Source organism: Notechis scutatus, chromosome 5 (genome assembly GCF_049901735.1).
Source record: "Notechis scutatus isolate UNSWTSFEM ecotype Mainland chromosome 5, rNotScu1.2, whole genome shotgun sequence".
NCBI classification, from domain to species: domain Eukaryota; kingdom Metazoa; phylum Chordata; class Lepidosauria; order Squamata; family Elapidae; genus Notechis; species Notechis scutatus.
In genome coordinates, this window is record NC_142013.1 from 18,827,722 (window position 1) to 18,841,763 (window position 14,042).

The following is a 14,042-nucleotide window of genomic DNA, read 5'->3' on the forward strand; positions in this document are numbered from 1 at the left end:
AGTTGTTTTGCTTCTCATCCAAGAAGCTTCATCAATTCTGGCAGAATGATGGGTGGTGGAGGAGGAAGGATTAGTTTTGACATGATAGAGGTGGTGGAAGGATCATATTTCTTTGTAGTCATTTGGTCCTTAACACTTATGATCCTTCCATCCCCCCACTATCCTGCCAGAACTGATGAAGCTTTTTGGATGAGAAGCGAAACTTGTCTTCAAGGAAAACCAAAGAAAGTCCAGTTGCCTTTTAAAAAACACATTTGAGACAATCATAACCTAGATCAGTGGCCCCCAACCTTTTTTGTACCACGGCCCAGTACAAAATGTACAAAATGATCCACGGACCGGTACCGGTATCAGCACGCACGACCAAGGCAAGTCGAGCTGAGCGACCGGCCAGCCAGCCGTCCCCCGCTTGTCCCCGCCACCTTCAACTCCTCCTTTGTACCTTCTCGCGGTCGATGGGCTTTTCGGGCTCTTTCTTAATCTCCTCCTGAGTAACGCGAGACTCCACCGCAATCAGGACGGCTCTTCGTTCGAAGCCGCCCCCCTCTCTTCGACGAAACTAAGCACCCAAACACCGCTTTCCAACCGACGACCGACAAGCTCACCTGGAAGCACTTTCTCAAGCGCCGTCGAAACAAGATGGCGGCGCCCAAGCAAAATAGGTGGCCCGGTACAAAATGATCCACGGACCGGTACCGGTCCAGGGCCCGGTGGTTGGGGACCCCTGACCTAGATGATTGAAAATCTCCATAGATACATCTCTGTGTTATAGAAATGTGCCTTCTCACTGGAAGGAGTGGCATAACAGCATTTTTGTTTGTGCAATTTATTTTTTTATGCTAATGGGAAGAAATCCAGCTACAGTGGTACACAAAAAAGGCGAATTTCTATTTGCCTTGGGATATTGCTGCTAATTAAAATCCAAGCTAAGCCATTAATTTCCTTAAGGATAAGGAGAAAGGTTCAGGTTTGTGAATTAAATGCTTTCAAACACACCCTTTGTTTCAATGATAGATATTACCAAGTTTAATAAGGGCATATTCAAATGATATGTGTTCAAACATGTGAACTCAATCAGCACCACTAAATACTTGCCAAATGGAAGCTAGTTTTAATCTGTTATTTTAGTGCCATGTTGACCATTCAAAGTTTTGGGCTGCCATTCTGCCTAAGAATTGGGGGACTTAAAATCCAGCATATCGGAAGGCAGTAGATTTGAGAATCTATTCTAAGGGCCAAGCTTATTATAACATATAAGGTGGATGGATCATGGTCTTTAGACTGTTGAACAGAGATAGAAGATAGTAGAAGATGTACAAGTTGATCTTTTCCAGTATATTGCAGTTACACAATTGCTTAAAAAAATAATATTTTATTGCCACCTAGACTAGATTGGAAATGAAAAAAGCTTAGAAAAACTGTGAATTTTTATGGGTTAAGAATTTTTAAGTAGCAGCTTATTTTTTTTTCTCAATTCTACAATGTATTTTTGTTTTTTGCTCTGGTTCTAGTTACTGGACCATTGATTCCTAGCAATCAAAAACAATAAATAGATTTAAGAACCATGAAGTTCTGTCCTACTTTAATATATATTTGGAATGGATATATATTTGTTTCTCATCAAATATAAGCAGCATTTTTTAAAAATATCACTTTTTAATGAAGAAAGGTAAAATTGCCAAGATTGGCTGATTGGTCTAAATCCCATTTGCCTAAATTTCCATGTAGATATCTTGCAATGTGAAAAAGAGGGAATTGATAGAAATATTGATACCTGCAAAGTTAATTTATAAAATCATTCCTGCCCCTCCTTCACAAAAAGCTTGGAAACATTTTCTCCTCCTAAGAAGACCTCAAAGGGTCAACGCTATGAGTAACACCCTTGAACAAGGGTAGATATTGACAAGGAGTATTATCAAAAATGAAGATGTAAAATCAATATTATCCATTAGCATTTATGTTCTCTAGTGCAGGGGTCCCCAACCACCGGTCCACGGACCGGTACCGGTCCGTGGAACAAGTCCTACCGGGCCGCTGGCTTGCTGGGCACCGCCATCTTGTTTTGATGAAAAAGTGCTTCCGGTGAGCTTTTCCGGGTAGAAAGCTCACCGGAAGCACTTTTCATCAAAACAAGATGGCGGCGCCTGCGCTGTGAGCTTTTCCGGGTAGAAAGCCATTTCTACCCAGAAAAGCTCACTGGAAGTGGCGCCGCCATCTTGTTTTGATGAAAAAGTGCTTCCGGTGAGCTCACCAAAGCACTTTTTCATCAAAACAAGATGGCGGCGCCCAGCTGATGTCGGTACCGGGCCGCGCCATAAAAAAGGTTGGGGATACCAGGCCGCGGCGTAAAAAAGGTTGGGGATCACTGCTCTAGTGGATAAGTCCAATGCAGATTCCAAGAACATTCCTGTGACCTGTAGACTTCAACTCCCAGAATTCCTTAGCCAGCCAAATATATTTCCCAAATTCCAAGCAGCATAGCTGAATTCTCAGAGATGCAGCTTTAACATATTTGGAAGATGCTACACTGGAAAAGGAAGAACAATACTTCCATAACACTCAGAAAAACTATGTGGACATCACATTCTACAAGAAAGACTATGAAGAGCCAACATATGTATGAAAACAAATAAAAATATCTAATGTTTAATTTGGGGTAACTCATGATATTTTGTACATGAGATTTAGGATAAGATGGCATGCAACTAAATAAGAATAACTGACCTAAGGCAAAGCAATCTCATTCCAGTGACTAACAACCCGACTGAACTCTTTGGAGTTCAGGATCACTCTTTGTTATCGAAGCAAGCTATAGAGCAGGGGTGTCCAACCTTGGCAACTTCAAGTCTTAAAGTTGCCAAGGTTGGACATCCCTGCTATAGAGCAAAGTCCCCTACAGAAAGAATTAGAGAGTTTCGGAGGAATTTTAAAAATGAAACAAAGTCCAGAAGCAAAGCAGTCTACGTTCAGACAACAGCTTCATTTTGCCTTGTTAAGAGCCAATACTAAGTTTATCTATATATTTATTTATAAGGTATATAAATAGTTTTATTCAAACTCTACATTGTATAGAAAATTAACTTTATACACCCTTCAAATGAAGATGATGTCTTTAATAAGGAAATGAACAGGTAACAGACAAAATATTCTGAAAATTAACATCACCAAACTCAGGCTCAAATCTTTCAATTTGCAAGTATATAGATAGTCCTTGACTTACGACCACAATTGAGCCCAAAATTTCTGTTGCTAAGTGAGACATTTGTTCAGTGAGTTTTGCCCAATTTTACAACCTTTCTTGCTGCAGCTGTTAAGTGAATCATTGCGGTTGTTAAATTAGTGACACAGTTGTAAGGTGAATCTGGCTTCTCCATTGCCTTTGCTTATCGGAAGGTCGCAAATAGTGATCACATGACCCTTGGACACTGCTACTGTCATAAATATGAGCCAGTTGCCAAGTGTGCGAGTTTTGTTCATGTGACCATAGAGATGTCACAGTGGTTGTGTGGAAAATGGTCTTAAGTCACTTTTTTTCAGTGCCATTGTAACTTTGAACACTCAGTAAATGAACTGTTGTAAGTTGAGGACTACTTGTACTCAATTTGTCTGTATATTCTATATTACAAATGCTAATAGTCAAAAACAAATGAGCATATTGTAGCAGAAGAAGCTCAAATACGTGTTGGAGTTTCCTTATAGGAGGGGTATCAGACTCGCATTGTCACGATGGCATCACATGATGTATCGGGACTTTTTTCCACTTCGCTAAACTGGACGTGAGCATGGCCAGGGTGTGACGCGTCCGGGCCCCCAGGCCGGGAGTTTGACAGCCTTGCCTTATAGGTTTAGTTTGAAAAGAAATCAATTACATACAATGAAACTAACTCTCAAGGAGTTGGACACAGGAAGCCCGTGATTTTAATCAGATACTTGAACTCATAGTATCCTGATATAAACTGAAATTGACAAGACTTGTTTTCATATGGCACTATCCCAACTGAGTCTCCTAATCAAAATGAGAATTACATGAAAAGCCTTACTTACCTATGAGGCTTTCTATGATGCAATTTTAGTAAAACAGTTTTATTATTCCATTCAGATGACCCAAATTTGACTTTTGATGCTAATATGTAGGATGTTTTGCAATGCTTATATATACATACAGCTGGCTCATAATGAGATGAATTGCTGGGAGGCACTGATGCTTACAATTTCTCTAGTGAAGGGAGCATCAGAACAGACCTTTCCTTGGGAACAAAGCTTAAGGCACTGTCACAAAGGAAAATGAAAATACTTCCTTTCAATGTTTGAAGGCCAGTCATGTACAGTATTATAAATCAGTAGTAAAAGGCCATTTAATACACAGTCCTATTCTTATTTTAACCAGAAGAAAACCCAAATGTACTCAGCTGGGTTTACTTCAAATAAATTTATCAAAGCACTCTATTGAAATATCCAAGATGTACCAAAAAACAACAATTGGAAATGATCCAGGATGTAGTCAGTGCCTTCCCTTTATCCTGTGTGCTTAAGAGAAAGAAAACAGCCCAAACATTAAAAAAAAAGTCTAAGAAAAACAGATATAACTTCATACAAATCAACCAGGAATCTACAAGAGTTGTGGACAGGAAATAGTTTGAATTCAAGTTTTGGAACTACTGTAGAAAAAATCGAACACCTCGGAATACGTTCCTCAGAGTACCTGCTCCTGTCCTCACTTCTCTGACGCTCTTTTGTTTTACTCTCAGCAATACTATAAATTTGCCAAGCAGCTGAAATCTGCCTGTACTGCCTCAAGACCAACTGGGTTCTTTTCTAACTCAACAATTTTATCTTTCTTGTAAAGGAAATGTATGCTGCCTGAGAAATCTGGGAACTAAATGTACACCCAAGTTAGACTGGAGTGAAGCCATCTACAGCTGTAAAAAAAAGCACCTGGGGCTCAGGAATAGAAATCAGATGAACCAATGGTCCAATGCTCAGGAAGGACGAGGGTGAGATCCAAATAGCTGTTACCCGTATCCTAAAAGGAGCATACAGATTTAGATAGCATCTCTTGCCCATCTCTCGCTCTTTTGTGAAAGGCGCCTTCTTCCAATGTGTTGCCTTCCAGGTGGGTAGGATTAAGCTTCCTACATTTCGGGAAAAGCAACAGGTTTGCAAAGAATCTGGTTTGGTGCAGAACTGCAAAAGCCGACCCGCCAAGAGAGGATCTCCTACCTCAGCCTTTCTTTTTCGGCTTTTTTGAGTTGCGAGTCCCGCTCCAACACCTTGAGGATCTGCCGGGCTTCCTCGCCATTTAAGAAACTCAGATCTATTCCGCGGGATGACCGACTCATTCTGGATTTAGCGCTCTGGAGGTCAGCCGGGCTGTTCACCTTTGACTCTCGCGCTGCGTCACCGGCATCGCCTGGCGCACCTTGCCCGGAAAGCGCAGCTTCGGACCCGACAAGTGAAATAAGGAGACTGCGGGACGACCAGAGTTCGCTCGTCGCGAATCGGGATAGGGAGAACTAAAGCAGGTAGTCAACGCACTCAGCCCCTACCTGCCAGAGACCTGAGCGATTGACAGCTCACTTGACTAATCATTGCGATTGCCGCTTGAATCCGAAAGTCGGAACGCGCCAATCGCTGACTCGAGGAGGGGCGGGATCTCCCTTTCCCAAGGTGTCTCTGAGTCGCCGCGTTTCTCCTTCTCAAATATTGGCTTTTTAAAGGCCTCGGGACAGAAATGTTTGCTTTGTTTCCGGCCGACGCATTTGTAAAAGGTGTGAAAGATAAATATACTGGAAAGGTAGGCCAAAGGAGTGTATGTAACCTTCAGATCAGTGGCACAAGTTTTAGAGGCGCTGTTATTTCTAACATTCAAAGAGACTTGGGTAAAAGTCAAGTAGCTATGGTAGAAACTAAGCCATAATATCCTGAAATTTGTATTTAGCATATAAATGTGTGAACTCGATTAGCATAATCATCCCAACCTAGGTGCATCAACTCTCAAAACTCTTGAGTACAGGTAGTCCTTGACCTACAACAGTTCATTTAGTGACTGCCCAAAGTTACAACGGCACCAAAAAAGTGACTTATGACAATTTTTCACACTTATGACCCTTTCAGCATCCCCTCTGGTCATAATTCAGCATCCCCTCTGATCAAAATTCCGACTCTTGACAACCAACTCATGCCAGTTACAGTGTCCTGGGGTCCTATGATCACCTTCTGCAACCTTCTGACGGGCAAAATCAATGGGGAAGCAAGATTCATTTAATAACCTTGTTACTAACTTAACATCTGCAGTGATTCACTTACTGACTGTGGCAAGAAAAATTGTACAATGGAGTAAAACTCATTTAACAAATGTCTCACTTAGCAACATAAATTTTGGCCTCAATTGTGATCATAATTTGAGGACTACCTGTAATAACCATGAGAGGTGTGTGTGTGTGTGAATTCTGTGAGTTGAGAACTACACATGCAATAGACAAATTAGGAAGAGCTAGTTTAATCTGTGTGAATCCAGCCATTCCTGATTTATTCAAAAAAAATTAAGCAAACTATCATTTGGCTTTAGAAGATGGATAAAGAGAAGTGTGAGGACCAGTTCATGTAGTGATTGGTGAGGCAGAGGTATACATGCAATGGTGCATCTAGAGTTGAATCTCGAAAGCAAAAATGGCCAAAAACGCAGCTAAAGATTAGCAAGTAATAAAGACAAAGGTCAAAAGTTATGGCAGCAATCATCAGAGGGTAAAGACTAGAAAGTTACCACTGTTCATTTTGATATTGTTACTTTAAAAATACTTTAGATTTGCTTGTAAAATGGTTCTAAAAGCAAAAGTATTTTTCAAACTTGGCTATTTTAACATGTGTGGACTTCAACTCTCAGAATTCCTCAGCAAGTTAACATTTATTATGCCCCAGGAAAAGATGCAGAGGCGGGGTTTTTTTTGTCTGTTTCTTCCAAGCTGTGGCTGATTAGGAAAAAAAATCATATTCATGCTTTAAAGTTTATTCTACAGTTTATTCCCTTTTTTAAAAGTATTTTTTTTCAACTTTAATGATCAGTATGGCTATGATACATTTTCCCAGACATAAACATTACTACAGACTTTTACAGAACACAAGGTAACTCATAGACTCTTCAAATTTTTATGTTTAAATTTGAAGAGTCTATAGGTTACCGGTTTCTGTCAAATGTAATACCTTTTTAAATCACATAAAGCTAGCCTCAATATCTGGATGAAAAATTTGTGGGGATAATTAGCATCACACATAGTTTAATTTTACTAAAGCAGGTGCTAAGATATATAATATTATTGAATGAGCCATCTAGTTTTATTCTTAGGCTTTCAATTTGATATAGTGCTGTAAATGGAGGGTTTTATACTCTATAGTAAAAGTTGAAAAAATGGCAATGATGCAAAAAAAAAAAAAACCCTAGTTGAAATACTAAAAAAATATATATGGAAAAATTGTTCGTAAGAAAAGCAAAAACAATGTGATAACCTCACAGCTATTATCCTAGAGGTGCTGAAGAACTGTAGAATCCAGTCTATTCCTGATTGAATTAATTGCTCTGGGAGATAACTATGATAATTACAAGATAATGTGCAAGACAAGTTTAATTAAATCAATTAATTAAATTACAGAAAAAGTTACACTATGGAACAAATGCAAATATGTAATACTCCTTGGTTCTATACTAAAAATAGAAAAGATAAGAAAGCCCTTGATGGAGTGTCCAAATCCCTCCCTAACAACTACTGCCCTGTTTTAGCTGTTTTAAAGTTTTTTTTTTATAAGTGTCAATAAATTGAAAGTTGATAATTTAAATGAAGTTTAACAATAAACTTTATATGCCCCCCAACTTCCAGAGACTCTGGGCAGTTTCAATCCCTTGCTTTAGTATTTGTATTATTTAACCACAATAATACATCACTTATTCATAGATGCCTCTATAGCAGGAGTGTCAAACTCAAGCCCCCAGAGCCAGAGCCAGCCCACGGGGGTGCTTAGATCTGGCCTGCAGGCCCACCCTGGAAACAGTGAAGGGCTGGCCCACAGTACCTCTGCCAGTGAAAAGGGAGTTCGGGAGCCCATTTTCACTGGCAGAGTACTCAGGCTACCGTAATAAGCGACCCCAACATGAGTGACATCGAGCTAGCCATGCCCACCTGGCCACACCCACCTCGGCCCCCCCAAGGTCAAACACAACCCTGATGTGGCCCTCAATGAAATCGAGTTTGATTTCACCCCTGCTCTATGGATATAAGCTTACAAATATTTTATTATATGGCATTCAGTGTGCTTTTCTTGTTTGCGGTGTTAGAGAAAATTGTGCATACGTATAGGCACATTTGCTGCCATTCATGAGAATAAGTCTTTAAGGTCTCAAGTAAAATTGTGTGGAATTTTAATAGTAAGTGTATTGACTTCCTTGATTCATGTGATCCTTGCGCTGTGTGAGAGAGCTCCCATGATAAAATTAATATGAAGAACAATGTAGGAAAATAGAATCCACACTGAAAGGCTAAGATGATAACATGGAAAAATGAGGACAATTGTGAAAGTTGTTGACAGCAACCAAAAATCTTGAAGCATTTTTGATCCATAAAATGCTGTTCACCTCACTGCAATTCTTATTATATCAAGATATATAGCTATATGCCAACCTTAGCATATGGGTATATTTTGCTTGATATATTTCTGTAGTAAGCAGTTGCTCATGGCCCAGTCTTATAATTTACATGTGCCTTCGAGGTGCTGTAGTACTTAGCAGATGGAATCAGGATTGCAATTGTGGAGATTAATTATGCTTTTCATCAACACTCTAGCTTTCTCATCATAATCCAACTTGTTTTTAACCTTCTAACCTAGTCTGTTTGACTGGGAAGTTGTTTTTCCATTCCCTCTTTTAAAGAAAGCTTCAGAAAAATAAACTGCCAGCCTCACCAGCTGCTTTATATGGACTGAGTAAAGAAAATAAACTGCCAGCTTCACCAGCTGCTTTATATGGACTGGGAAGGAAGCACTACAGTACTTTGGTCTTTACCTCAGGCCAATTTTCTGTTTCACCAGTACCATAACATGCTCTATTGTAAGACATTCCGATGATGAATATTCTAACTAAGAAATTGCTGAGTTGTGGGCTAGATATAGTCGGCACTCAAAAAAGCATCAGCTTTCTCATTATTGAAACTTAAATGTATTTTCCTCAGAGATCCATGTTTTTTTTAAAGTTCTACAACCTCAGAATGACTGGCAATTGTAAAACTAAACAAACCAGAAACAGTTCCATTGTTTCAATATAAAATTGCTTTGACTAGATAGAAGGAGAGGAAAGCAGTTTTTAAAGAAAATGATGTACTGTTGAAGGGAGGTTAGAACAATTTTCTTCTTCATTTCTGTTTTAAAAATGGAAGCTAACTGGGCCAGTTAGAGCAGGGCTATTATGAGATGGCTGGGATGGGTGTGGAAAGGGTGAAGAACCATGCATATTATTTTGTGTTCTGTCAGTGGAAAATAAGATACACATATAACAAACAAATAGCTAAAGTACAATGTTTTCTGAATTTTTTTGCTTGTTGGGTAAATTAAAGATGTTTAATCTTTGTTTGATCTTTGCAATGCCATGATCATTTAAATTGCTGTAGGTAAAAATGAATACAAAACTGATCTATACAATACCGTAAAACTAAATTAGAATAAATTGTCAATTGAAGGTGGCACTGGCAAGCAATGTCTCACATAAACAAAATAATCCTTATCTTACAGAAAGTCAGCAATAGGAGATTATGTGTAGCTATGGAGAAGGTCTCCATTTGGGTCCATGTCTTTCTCATCTCAAGACGCTTGGACTATAAACGTTTCTATCAGGGAAGATGGCACAGGATGGTCAGAATCCATTTGATGGAGATGTTTCTTAAAGTAATCCAAAGCCGTGTCATATAAATGCATACTTTCAATTGGACTCAAAAGTATTGATACCCGGGACAAACAATGACAGAATCAGCATTATGCAGCAAAAGTTCACATCTAGTCATTATGTTTTAGATCAATTGTAGCTTCTGAATGGTTTATAACCAAGCAAAAAAAAAAAAAGGATTCATACAGATTTTCTTTAGTGTATGTGTTTTTAATGGTAAAAATGTATGGTTTGCAGAATCTTGAGAAACTCTGCATGTCTCCTTTATTTTTGAATTTATTAATGCAGTCTTTTGGAATGTTTGAATGTCTGTTTGCATGACGGACTAAGTCTATTAGATAAGCTACTTTCTAAAGATATAAGTCTTTCTTCCTTAGTTTCAGGAGCATATCCTACATCTGAAGACTGGGCACAAATTGTCAAACACAGCTGGATTAAAAAAAAGAGCCTCTTCAAGAGAGATTATAGCACTGCCTCCTTCAGGGTTGATGGCACCTCACCCTGTCTCAAACAGGCATTAATCTCTGCCCAAATCCAGTCCAACATGTCCTTCTCATTGCCTGAAGAAGTCAGGCTAGGCAAGAATCCAGCCATAAATGACAACGTTCCTGCTACATAGTTCCCATTCATTCCCTCAAATTCCACACAAAACAGGTGGTGGAAGCAGGTTTGACAAATTCTGGAGAACTGGTAGCGAACATTTTGAGTAGTTCGGAGAACTGGCAAATACTACCTCTACCTCCCAAGTCCCAGTTGATCGGCTGGGTCTTCTTTTGTTGCTCTGCACAGGAAAGTGGAGCTGGAAAGCAGGTTAGTGGGGTGGGGAGGGAATGGGATTTTGCAGTATCCTTCCCCTGGAGTGGGAATGGAGATTTTATAGTATCTTTCCCCTGCCACACCTACCAAGCCATGCCCACCAAGGCACACCCACAGAACCAGTAGTAAAAAAAATTTCAATCCCACTACTGACACAAAGAATCTCAAATAACACTGCAAGACAGCACCTTGTTAAACTCTGTCCAACTGGCATTCCGCACTAAATGAAGCACTAGTAACTTCATCTGTAAAGGGTCTCACAACCATGTCCCAGAAATCTGCCTATCCTTCAATCAGTGCAATTAAGTGAGATTCCACCAATCTGTTAAGAACATAGAAGGTTATACACATTTCACTGCTGCTACCACTACAGAACAGATACAAATATGAGCATATACCTTTGTTTTATCATATTCCTATTCACAAAATTATAAAATAATTAAAGATTAAGGATGATGCTCAGATTGGAATCACTATCCTTAAAAGGATACAGGTGAAAATATTAAGCAGGTTAGTTCAGGTCTCATTTGGAATTTTATATTTTTAGATTAAATTGGTTATTGATTTTAAATTTAATGGATCATTGTGGATCTTATTTGAAGGCTGCTGTGGTTTGTAATGCCTGGAAAAAATGTTGGCATGTATTCTGCACTACACAGAAAAACTCCTAATAAAGAGGTTACCATATGTTAGCTGGGACCACATTCCTTTCTTTACACTCATTAAGGATGAGTCAAGGAGAGAAGGAGCCAACAAAGCTGTTTTTTGTTATTTAAGTAGAGACCAATCTTACTCCAGGCAAAGATGGTGATCTCTCTGCTTATTCAAGGTAGGCAATGGCACAGAAAAAATAAGTCAAAGCACATATATCATCATGTGACAATACTTTATGTTAGGAAATTAGCATGTACAAATTAGGTAACACCTGAGGGTGCTGTGATAAAGTATTGTAGTGTACATAATTTATCAGCTGCCAAATCCCAAATAACTATTGTTATGTTCCACAGCTTTGCCTTTGGTGTTCCTATCCTCAATCTGGAAAAAATAAATAAAAGACAATTCTGAAAGAAACACGGTTTGTGAGAAACACCCCTTCCTACTAAAGTCAACAGGTGTAGATTATTGCTAGTGTTTATTTTTTGTTAGCACTCTTTCCATCCAAGTCCCAATGGTCATCAGAAAGAGAAATCAATATAATTTCCATCTCACAACATCGATGGAAAGAGGTCAAGATAATCTGCTTTATCTAGGAATCTATATTTACTATACTGTCTAAAATCTTCTCTAAAAACAAACATTGGATATTTGGACACAAGTTTGTCAGATCAATAGAAAGCATTTTAAGGAGTAGTTGCACCATCTTTTTCTTTAAGGTACCGTATTTGCCGGCGTATAAGAGCGACTTTTTGCCCTGAAAAACATGCCTCCAAGTGGGGGGTCGTCTTATACGCCGGTAATCGTTGTCACCGGTGCAAGAGCGACGGGGCGGGGCTCCGCAACTTGCGAAGCCCCTTCAAGCCCAGCCGGAGTCTCTCTTCCTCCTCCTCCCCCCACCCACCCCCCACCCTCCGCCCGGCTCGGGCGCGCTTGGAGCCAATCTGGAAGTGGGGTGGGGGTGGAGCGGGAGGGTCTCTGGCGGGCCGCTTCGCCCAGCCAGCCCCGAGCCGCGTGGCCCGGGGAGTGGGGGGAGAAGGTGGTGGGGTGGACTGTGGCGCCCCTCCTTCTGGGCAGCGGGGCGGGCGGCAATTTGCTCCTCCCGCTTCTCCCTCCCTCTTTGAAAGACCGGGAGGGCTGTGCTTGGGGGCGGGGGTGTCCTCGGGAAGTTCCTGATGGGACCCTGCTGGGCAGGGCCACCCGGCTCCCGAGCTGCTTTCCAGGGTCCCCTTGGGAAGAAAAGAGTCCGGTGGGCGGTGGAAGAAGGCGAGGGACCTCCTCCCACCCCCTGTCCCGTCCCATCCCTCCTCTTGTCCCCTCCTCACTTAAGAGAGAAAGATCCGCCTCCCCTGCACCGAGCTGCCACCGGCGCCGCGTCTCCCGGCCAGCGCGCGCTGCGACTTGGGAACCGGCCAAGCGACTTTAAAACCGAGCGGAGGCCAGAGATAGCCGGAATTACCCTCCACACCACCACACACACACACACACACAGAGAGAGAGAGAGAGAGAGTTGGCAGCTGTCTATCCCCCACCCTTGGAGTCCCGATGGCACGCACGCGGGGCTGTCACAAAGAAAGGGAGAGGAATTGAGTGCCAGCCTGAGAAAGGCGAAGCTGCCTCTCTAAAGCATTTTGGTGGCTTTGTAAGTTTGGGGAAAGGGGCGGGGGTGTCAATCAAGAATTATATCCAGAATACCCCAAGTGTTACAACTTACTGTATTTGCCGGCGTATGAGATGACTTTTTTGCCCTGAAAAACATGCCTCCAAGTGGGGGGGTCGTCTTATACGGCGAGTATATAACAAACTCTATATTTTGAGTGGAAATGTTGGGGGCTCGTCTTATACGCCCAGTCGTCTTATACGCCGGCAAATACGGTAGCTAATATAAAATGTAGATTACCCCTTGAAACAACCAAATGTACACTTGCTTCCCTAAGGGGATAGAGGGAATATTAATTTGGATCACACTCACTTCTGATATTTGAAAGCAATCAAAAAGTGTGTGTATATAATTTCTCCACTTAATAAGTGCTATCAAGGATTAGCTGTTTATTTTAGAATTTGTCCTTCTTCCTATCCATAAAATCTTGACACATCTTGCTTGAAAAAGAGAGCTGAAATTTTTAGAAACTTTGTGATTGCATGAAATTGATTTTTTCTCTCTTTAAAAGACTGTACATTCTTTCCTTTTCCTATATTGCATTTCCAACACTGCAGGTTATTTACCTTCCATTGTATACCCTAGTTTTTCTAGGTGTCTCAGTATGGCATAATTAGGGAGACACACCTGCTCAATGCATCATAATTGCATCATATGGCTAAAATGAAACATAGTGAAAATAAAAAAGCACAATACGCTGGGTGGAATTCATGCAAAAAATACTGTTAGTCCATATATGGTATATAAAATCATACATTGCAATGTCCTACCTGTCAGTGAATACTTCAGCTTCAACCATAACAACACAAGAGCACACAATAGATACAAACTCAAAGTAAACCGCACCAAACTTGATTGCAGGAAATACGACTTCAGCAATAGAGTGGTCAATGTCTGGAATACTCTACCCGACTCTGTAGTTTCTTCCCCAAACCCCAAAAACTTTATTTATTTATTTATTTATTTATTTATTTATTTGATTTGCCAATT

At 40.5% G+C, this 14,042-nt stretch overlaps 1 protein-coding gene across 2 annotated transcripts in view; it reads right to left on the reverse strand.

Annotated features, from left to right (window-relative positions):
* The window catches only part of EXPH5 (exophilin 5), a 66,007-nt gene extending 60,445 nt beyond the window's left edge, over nucleotides 1-5,562 (reverse strand). Inside the window, exon 1 of one of the 2 annotated variants that reach the window (XM_087966234.1) lies at nucleotides 5,221-5,562. In XM_087966234.1, the coding sequence (XP_087822360.1) occupies nucleotides 5,221-5,339 (119 nt within the window). In that variant the 5' untranslated portion in view covers nucleotides 5,340-5,562. The remainder of the gene's footprint in view (nucleotides 1-5,220) is intronic. The other variant, XM_087966236.1, reaches the window with a different exon arrangement.
* Between the last annotated feature and the right edge of the window lie 8,480 nt (nucleotides 5,563-14,042).